The sequence below is a fragment of the Rhinopithecus bieti genome, unplaced genomic scaffold (genome assembly GCF_001698545.2).
Source record: "Rhinopithecus bieti isolate Rb0 unplaced genomic scaffold, ASM169854v2 scaffold_76, whole genome shotgun sequence".
NCBI lineage: Eukaryota > Metazoa > Chordata > Mammalia > Primates > Cercopithecidae > Rhinopithecus > Rhinopithecus bieti.
Genome location: NW_016803343.1, coordinates 3,005,175 through 3,014,859, shown reverse-complemented (window position 1 = coordinate 3,014,859; position 9,685 = coordinate 3,005,175). Strand labels below are relative to the sequence as shown.

Sequence of the window (9,685 nt, the reverse complement as noted above, 5' to 3'; positions counted from 1 at the left end):
GTCCTTTGGAACCAGCAGAGACAGACTGAAGGCTCATGGAGCCAAAGTGGAGATTACCTTCAGGCGGACGTCTCCATCCTGAACGGGTCTCCCGAGCCACTTGGTGGCTCAAAAGTGGGCCTCGGACCTGCGCAGGATTTTTGGCCGAGGGAGGTAAAGAGGAGACAAGGGCACTTACCCCAGAGAGGCCGTGAGAGTGAGGGAAGCGGGTCTCAGGTCCTGGTCTGTCTGCGGCGTGGGAGCAGGAGGAGGTTCCTCAACCCTTAGAGGCCTGAGGAGGGGTCTCCTCCCGGGTCTTCGGCACCAACTGATTTGTTTTTCTAAAGACCACCAGCCGAGCAGGCACAAAAGAACCAGCGAGTAGGCAAGGGTAGGAGCAAAACTGCAAATTTATTTTTGGTCACCTAAGGTGTGGGGAGAGGTCTGTCGGCCTCCGGCAAAGAAGGCCGACAGAGTCCCCCGGTGGGGCTCTCGGGCGGAGTTCCTGACACAGTCCCGACATCCCGACAGGAGTGGGGCTGGGAAGTTCGCCAAAAAAATTTAAGTCAACAGACTTCATACACCTTTGTTTTAGGGAAAGGCAGACATGTGTCTATCTTACTTTTATCCTGTGGTTTAAAAGTATCTATTCAGGTATTGCTCTGATGTGATAAAAGTCTCAGTCTTGCTGCTTGCTTATTAATTAAAGCATTCGGCTCAGAGGAATATGAGTGGACTGTGTCTGGCTGTCGGAGTGGTGCACTCTGTTAAACAGAAAGTCCTGTGTAAGCATTTGGGAGAGATTCTGAACACTGAAGGCCTCCCTCTAATTTTAGCTGATCTGTTTTGCAATTGCTGATGGAGAAAGTAAATACAGTATCTTATTAATATGACAGGTTCCTTAGTTGGGTGCTATTTTGGTGACTTCCTGGGTCTCTGTGTTATAAAGTTAGTGGTCAGGACTAGCCATTGCTTCAGGTGTCTGAGAGCCAGCTCTCAAGTGAGAGTGTGTGTTCCGTAAAGGCAGGGCTGACTCTTGGTCAGTTTTGGTCTCTGCCTCTCATCTTATGAGGTATTGGGCCCACAGGGGACACTCAGGTGATATCACTGGCTCATTGCTAAATGGGAAACATGCTTTCTTTAATTTAATTCTTTGGTTCTTATTTTGGATTTTTGGTTTCTTTTAGGGAACTGCCTTGTCCAGAGCCTGACCTTTTTTTTTTTAAAGGAAAAATTATTTAAATTTGCATCTGTAACTATAACACCTTCTTTCTTCTTTTAACCTAAGTATTGTATTAAAAGTTTAAAGTGTTCAGCCAGGTATGGTGGCTCACACCTGTAATCCCAGCACTTTGAGAGGCTGAGGTGGGAAGATTGCTTGAAACCAGGACTTTGAGACAAACCTGGGCCACACAGTAAGACCTCTGTCTCTGAAAAAAAAGATAATAAAAGAATTAGCTGGGCACAGTGGCATGTGTCTGTAATCCCAGATACTTGGGAGGCCAAGGTGGGAGGATCACTTGTGCCCAAGGGTTTGAGGATGCAGTGAGCTGTGATTGCACCATTGCCATCCAGCCTGGGCAACAGCAAGACTTCGTCTCTTTAAAAAAAGCTGTTTAAAGTGTTAAAAGCACAGCAGCAAAATCAACAACCATCCCTTAGTATCACGAATACCTAGTCCATCTTCTGATTTTTCCCTGCATTATCCAAGATGTCTTTCTAAAGTTCCCCCCCTTTCTTTTTGCAAACTATTGATTTGTTGAAGGAGCTGGATCATTTGCTTTAAGTTTGCTCTAAAGATTGCTTCCTTGAGGTATTGTTTGACTTGTGTTTGGTATAAGGTCGCTAGATCTGGAGGCTTCATGAGATTCAGGCTCAACTTTTTCAGGGCCTGACTTTCTAATAACTAGGTGTGAAGTGAGCATATTAATAATTGAGCATGGGAATTGGTAAGATGTCCCCTCTGAAAGTGGAGAGTAGGCATGGGCATGGGTGTTAGCAGAGGGGCCAGGTGATGATCAAGGCACTAAGCTTGGAGTAGATGAGTTTGAGCTAACCCAGCTGTGAACCCCAGGAACTGGTCTGTAGCATGATATGAAGAGGAGGAGGTAGCATCTGTCTGGTTAGGAAACTTTTTTGAATAACTTCCAAATGATAGACAACTCTCAAGCAATAGCTTGACTGTTGAATAGAGGATTAAGAAAAGTTGGCTGAGGAAAATGAAGAAATGAAATGGTTGCAGAAGTGTGGGAGGGGAATGGCTGAGACTGGGCCACAGTCCAGATATGGGACTGATTTTCTAGTGTTTCCCACCATGGTCTGTATTGAAACTTCTCCTCCTGGTTGTATGGCCACATGATGGCCCAGAGCAGTAGCTAGCTCCTCAGAATTTACTGGCTTGTTAAACTTTCCAGAGTGGCTGCTTGCTATGGTCTGTGTTGGGGACTGGCAGCCACACCAAACTTGAATCACAGATTATAAGAAATAACACTATCAGCAGCAGGCAGTGAATGCATGCTGACGTGAATGCCTAAAGAGAAATGCACAAATGCCGAGGGATTTATTCCAAGTGGTGCCTCCCTACTCTCGAAAGTGGAGAAATAACTGTTGGAATGGCTTGTGATGGTGGCCCTAGAGTTGTATGGGCTTGAAGAAGGATTATGCAGACTCTTGATGTATTGTCTTCTCTTTAGCAGCCTGTAGGATGGACTCAGGGACCTCAGAGATGAGATGTTGGCACATGTATACCAAAAACAGCGTAAGGACACTAGAGGGAGGGGGTGGAGAGACTTTTTTAGGTTTGTGACCCTGGACTTCACACCTCTGTGCCTCAGTTTTCCCATCTCTCAAGTGGAGATAATCATCATCATCACCACCTCATGGGGTTGGGTGAGTTAAGAAAAATCAATATGTACAGTGTTAAGAACTGTGCCTGGCACGTAGTAGGTATTCATCCAAGCACCTGAGTTTTTATAGCTCTCAGTAAATGTCTGCTTAATGAGGACATAAATGTTAGCCATCATATGAAGCTAGATGTTATTACTGCATACTTATGTCAGCTGATACTATGTGATATATATCAGCACTGTGAATGAAGAAAGTCACAACTTTTACATAGGTTTCAGGAGGTGTATATACAGGTAGTAAAATTAATTGTGCTTTGACTAGCGCTGGAAGCACAACTGAAGCCGTGTATGTGTGTAAGCTGGTCATGTATATACAGGTTGTCAGTCCTTAGATGCCCAAATGCTGCCACTTTGAGGAATTCTTTGAGAGCTGCCAGTGATGTTTCAGGTCCTCTGTGGTGTTCCCTAACATTTGTTATCGATGTGTGTGTATGTCTCTCATCTCCTCTGTTGTCTGTAAGCTCCTAGAAGACAGAATTTCCAATAGTGCTCTGCATGAAGCAGGCAGTCACTAAATACTAAGTGCCCAGACCAGATTATGTTTTCAGCAAGACAGGGAAATTCATCAGATTTTTATTAGAAAACACTGCATAGAACATGTGTGTTGGAGAGATGTTATATATGGAGCTGCCTCTTTGTTGCAGGGAGATAGATAAAGGAGTTTTCTCATCACCTGTTGCATATGACTGTGATTCTGCAAACGTGTCATGGTCCCCAGACTATAGGCATGGACCTGGATGTCCATGAGAATTCAAGGAGGTTTAAGACATGGCCTCCACCTGCAAAGGCTGCAGAGACAGACCAGAAGCAGGCTGAAAGTTAAAGAAGGTAGAGAAGCCAGGCTGGGCGCGGTGGCTCACACCTATAATCCCAACACTTTGGGAGGCCGAGGCAGGCGGATGACGAGGTCAGGAGATCAAGACCATCCTGGTCAACACGATGAAACCCCATCTCTACTAAAAAATACAAAAAATTAGCCGAGTGTGGTGGTGGGTGCCTGTAGTCCCAGCTACTCCGGAGGCTGAGGCAGGAGAATGGCATGAATCTGGGAGGCAGAGCTTGCGGTGAGCAGAGATTGCGCCACTGCACTCCAGCCTGGGTGACAGAGCGAGACTTCGTCTCAAAAAAAAAAAAAAAAAAAGAAGGTAGAAGGCAGTTTGTGCTCTGGACTCGGAGGAGCGGAGTATGGTCTGCAAGCTAAGCAAAGGGAGGTTTTATGGATAAGTGGGTGGGTAGCAGCTTCAGCATTTGCAGAGAGGACGTAAATTACTTCTTTGGTTCAAATGACAAGGTGGGGTTTATATGACTGAGACCTAAGTGTGCTTCAGGACCCACTTACTTGTTTTTGCTACAGACAGCCTGGAACTGGAGTCAGAGCCACTCCGGTTAGGCTTTGTTAGCTGCATGGCAGTTGGGTGTTAAGACCACTTTGAGCTGAAAGGCCTGTCTGGCACTTCTCTACCAGTCTCAGCTTCCCGAGTGAAGATAAGACTAGTGCCCGCTTCCTAGGGTTACCAGGAGTATTAACGAGACAGTAGGTATCACCATGAGCAGATGGGCTGAACTTGGAGGAAACATTTGGGAAACAGCTTTATCAGGTGCATACCTCTATCACCAAAGGCGATGTGGAATTTTCCCACCTGCCTCTTCAGAGCATCCTGGGCAGATCTCCTAGATTCCTAGTGATTTTCTGTAGGTTACTGTATTAAAAAGCCAGTTTTAGGCTTCTTCATTCTACCAAACTCAAGAGTTTCAGAAAACAGCAGTGCTGAAGCATTAGTGTCGGCATCTATTTTTTTTTTTTTTTTTTTGGTGTATGTGGGGGTCCTTGCTCCACTTCTTTGCTTCTTTCCACCCGCTGCTGGCCCCTCCATAGTCAAGGGTCAAGGGAATTGGAGATTAGAGAAGTAGACAGAGTTTTTTCACTTACCAAGTGCTGGTGCGCTCCCTCTGGGCTGCCACATGTCTCCTGTCATGGCTGGCCTTTTGTAGGGGCACATTAGTGGTTTTTTAGAGCTGCCTCCCTGCAACTGTCATCCCACCCTCAGGAACCTTACAAGGATCTTTCCCTGATGCTCTGTCCAGCTAGCCTCTGCAGCCTTCACCCCCACCTGCCCTGAGCCTTCTCCACTGGCAGACAGCCCACCCACTTCTGCAGGGTCCTACATGGGTCATCTGGTTGTCTTCTGATTCTGAGCTGTCCTGCTGGTCCCCCAGGAAATCCAACATCCTTGTCCTGACAGAGTTGCCCTGCTGCTTGCTCTTCCCCTGCAGCCTTCCTAGCAGCTGCAGCCAGGTGAGGGGCAAGCCCTCTACAAGCTCCTGGGAACTCCCTGTGCTCTGGTCCAGAAACAGTATGGGGTGGGCTCGTAAGCTTGAGCAGCTCTGCAGTGCTTTAATGGGCCATGCAATGCCATTTTTCTTTCTTGCAAGTCTCCATTCTTCAGGAGGCATTCTCTCCGATACCCTCATGGAAGGGAAGGGGAGATGCTGCAGAGCTCTCCTCTCTTTTGTTTATTTATTAATTAATTATTTATTTGTCTATTTTTTGAGATGGAGTTTAGCTCTTGTTGCTCAAGCCAGAGTGCAATGGTGTGATCTTGGCTCACTGCAACCTCCACCTCCTGGGTTCAAGTGATTCTCCTGCCTTATTCTCCTGAGTAGCTGGGATTACAGATGCATGCCACCATGCCCAGCTAATTTTTTGTATTTTTAATAGAGATGGGGTTTCGCCATGTTGACTGGGCTGGTCTTGAACTCCTGACTTCAGGTGATCCGCCAGCCTCAGCCTCCCAAAATGCTAGGAATACAGGCATGAGCCAGTGCACCTGGCCTCTCTTTTTAACTTCCATCGGAAACCTTTCCTCCCAAGTCATCTCTAGCCTGCTCTGAAATGGGCTATGACATTTGGCCACTGTGTAGCAAGTCCTGTGAGAATGAGCCTAGTGCCTGTCTTTAGAAAGTGAGTACTTTCTAAAGTGTGTGTCACCTATTGTCTCTAGTTTTGAGTAAACAGGAAGAGTCTCATTCTGTGTTCTTCATAAGTTTCATAGTACAGGGCCTGGCACATAGTAAACACCAGCGAGTATTGGGCATTATCATTATTTTCCTTCTTTGGGCTGTAGTTTTCTCATCTGGAAAGTGGAGTTTATGGTGGGCTCTGCTCTGCTTGCCTCTTAGGACTGTTAACGTGCATGAAAGGATTGTAAGTCCATTTCATTTTTATACTTTAGCCACAGCAGAACGGGATCTCTCCGCGCATGTTTAAGGCCTTTGTAAGCAAGAGCCACCCGGAATTCTCCTCTAACAGACAGCAAGATGCCCAGGAATTCTTCTTGCACCTGGTGAATCTAGTAGAGGTGAGTAGTCAGTCTTTGCGATGCTCAGCGGGGTTGTAAGAAGGGTGCCAAGCCACTCAGTGCAGTCCGCTGTGGCTTGATCAGAATGCCTCCCCATTCTCTTCTTGCTTCAGTCTCTCCTGTTGAAGCTGGTTCAGAATCAGCTCCCTGGAAACTCTCTGCTCAGCCCACTTGATGTGACTGCTCTTCACACGCTAGTTTCCAGACACTTGTGGATCTCTGTGCTTCTCTTAACCTGTATGTGTTATAAGAGTGCTTGCCAGTTATTCCACTCACAATTTATTTTTCCTGGTCTTTGCGACAAAGTCCCTTAAGAGCCCCGCATGGTATTTGGTGTCCTGCCACTGCTCAAAGATGATGACTCTGCTCACATCAGAATTGAATGCTATTAAAACTTTTTTTTTTTTTTTGAGACAGAGTCTAGCTCTGTTGCCCAGGCTGGAGTGCAGTGGCACGATCTTGGCTCACTGCAACTTCCGCCTCCCAGGTTCAAGTGATTCTCCTGCCTCAGCCTCCTGAGTAGCTGGGATTATAGGCATCTGCCATCATGCCTGGCTAATTTTTGTATTTTTAGTAGAGATAGGGTTTCACCATGTTGGTCAGGCTGGTCTTGAACTCCTGACCTCGTGATCCACCTGCCTTGGCCTCCCAAAGTGCTGGGATTACAGGTGTGAGCCGGAAAGCCACTGAGAATTCCTGAGTAAAGGCTTTTTTTCCCCTGAAAAGCAACTTTTTTTTTTTTTCACCTTCCTGGTTACAACAGTGTTCTTTGTGGAAAATATAGAAAACACAAAGGAGAACATCAAAATCCCCTTAATGCCACCCCTGCAAACAGCCAGTGTTTTTTGTTTTGTTTTGTTTTGTTTTGTCGCCCAGGCTGGAGTGCAGTGGCATGATCTTGGCGCACTGCAACCTCAGCCTTCCAGATTCAAGCGATTCTCCTGCCTCAGCCTCCTGAGTAGTTGGGATTACAGGCGCCCACCACCACACCTGGCTAATTTTTTGTATTTTTAGTAGAAATGGGGTTTCACCATGTTGGCCAGGCTGGTCTCGTACTCCTGACCTCAGATGATCCGCCCACCTCTGCCTCCCAAAGTGCTAGGATTGCAGGCGTGAACCACTGTGCCCGGCCAACAGCCAGCGTTCACAGTTTGGCATCTGCCCCTCCCGTCACTTTCCAGGTCTTATGTTAATTCTCTACATGCCCTTCTGTAAGCAGTGTTTTCACTTAAATGTTTTGCCACATCGTTACATCTGTTAACAGAGCATGATTTCTGTTTTATTTGTACCTAATTTATATGAGTGTATTTATATAATCATATTGTACATGTTTTCATTTTTCCGGGGCAGCCCTTTATTTTTTTCCCTTTCTCTTTTGATTGGCTTCTCCTCCTCCTTTCTTTTCATTCTATGAATTTCTCTCCCATGGTTTTTAATTTAATAATATTGAAATAGCAATCCATGATGAACTGTATTTTATTTTACCAATCCCCATTTTTGGACTTTAGATAAATTCCCGTGTTTTGCTATTAAAGTGCATTGGTGAATGGGCACGCCCAGAGGAAATGTTTAATAAAGCCAAGTGTTTACACCAGGTTTAGAGTTCATTTTCTAGTAAGTCTTAGTGGCTCAATATTCAAACATTTACTAACTTGATACAATCCATCCTTCAGAGGAACCGCATCGGCTCAGAAAACCCAAGCGATGTTTTTCGTTTTTTGGTGGAAGAACGCATTCAGTGCTGTCAGACCCGGAAAGTCCGCTACACGGAGAGGGTGGATTACCTGATGCAGTTACCTGTGGCCATGGAGGCGGCAACCAACAAGGGTAACAATTCCAAAGCGGGAAGTTAGTACTGTGTGTCTTCATATGGGAAAACCCTCGAATCAGAGAGAATGGTTTAGTCACTGAAGTGTGTTAGGAGTAGACCCAGCCCAGATGATGTCTGTTTTGCTCATCTCTTTTCATCTCTTTGTTAGTTCCCGTGTGACTTTTCCTTTGAGAAGAATCAAATGCATCACAGGTTTTATGGAGGCATTATGGTTCGAACCTACTTCACTGCCTATAAATTTGGCTAACTACTGAGTATGGAGTCAGCATAATTTTGGGGAAAGTTATTGGTAGTGATATATGTAGAAAATTCTTTAACACTGTCATTTATAAGTTGTGCTATAAAGTCTGAGGGAAATGATCAGGACTGTATTTTTTAAAGTTAGACATTTGAGCAGAGGTCTCTTGAAATAATCCGGCTTTGGCACATGAGTATTTCAGCCACCTCTTCTGGGAGATAAATTGTGTCAGGGTTCTTTGTAAAGGCAAAGCCCATTAGAAGGGTCTCTGGACTTTGGAAGAGAGAAGGAGGCAGAGATGTGGCATTCATGTTTGGTGCCTTCTCCTTCCATCAGTCTAATCTGGTTCTTCCTAGGCAGAATAGACAAATGGCATTTCTTTGAATTAACATCGTATAAGCAAAATAGACAAAATAGCCGCTGTATTGCTCATCTCCTGTGAACCAGTCATTTTTGTAAAGTTCAGCAATTCCACTCTGCAGCCATAAAAAGGAATGAGATCATGTCCTTTGCACATGGATGAAGCTGGAAGCCATCATCCTCAGCAAACTAACACAGGAACAGAAAACCAAACACCGCATGTTCGCATTCATAAGTGGGAGTTGAACATTGAGAACACATGGACAAAGGGAGGGGAACATCACACACTGGGGCCTCTTGGGGGATGGAGGGAAAGGGGAGGGAACTTAGAGGACAAGACAATAGGTGCAGCAAACCACCATGGCACATGTATACCTGTGTAACAGACCTGCACGTTCTGTACATGTATCCTGGTTTTTTTTTCTTTTAGAATAAAAAAAAAAAGTTCAGCAAATCCCTGGATGGCCCATTTTCCTCTTTCTTGTGTATGGGGAGTCATGGGTCAGTTTATGATGTTAACTGGAAAGTGATGATTATGATGATTTGAGATGAAATGATTTTCATTTTCTATATGCTCATGCAGTTTTTGATCAGTTTCAAAATCTTTCCAGTGTAGAAACAAGGGAATGGGAGTCTGTTGTTTGTTTCCTTGTTAGAACTAGGCTTCAGTGGTTTCTCTTGTCTACCTCAGGGTTACTGACTCACATGTCTGCTCAGGTCCATGATCTTTTCTAATTCTGTTTATCATTTATTAGTGATAACTATTTTTCTTTTTTTTTCAGAAAGGAGATTTATAATTTAGTCTCTGGAATTTGACTGCTGGGAATATCTAATGTTAGCAACCTAGATATAAGTACATCATAAACTGACTGGGGACAGGGGAATGAATTTTAAAAGCATCTAAGATGTGTTTGGGAAAACGGATATGTGCGTAAGTGTACTTACAAACTGTGATAAATCAGGAGTTTTTTTTTTTTTTTTTTTTTTTTTTTTTTTTTTTTTTTTTTTTTTT

General features: G+C 44.8%; 1 protein-coding gene across 1 annotated transcript in view; it reads left to right on the top strand.

The window, feature by feature from the left end:
* The window catches only part of USP13 (ubiquitin specific peptidase 13), a 137,575-nt gene that overhangs the window by 84,926 nt on the left and 42,964 nt on the right, over window positions 1-9,685 (top strand). The window contains 3 exon segments of the mRNA XM_017876857.1: window positions 6,119-6,244; window positions 7,918-8,096; window positions 8,224-8,286. Of these exon segments, the coding sequence (XP_017732346.1) occupies window positions 6,119-6,244; window positions 7,918-8,096; window positions 8,224-8,286 (368 nt within the window).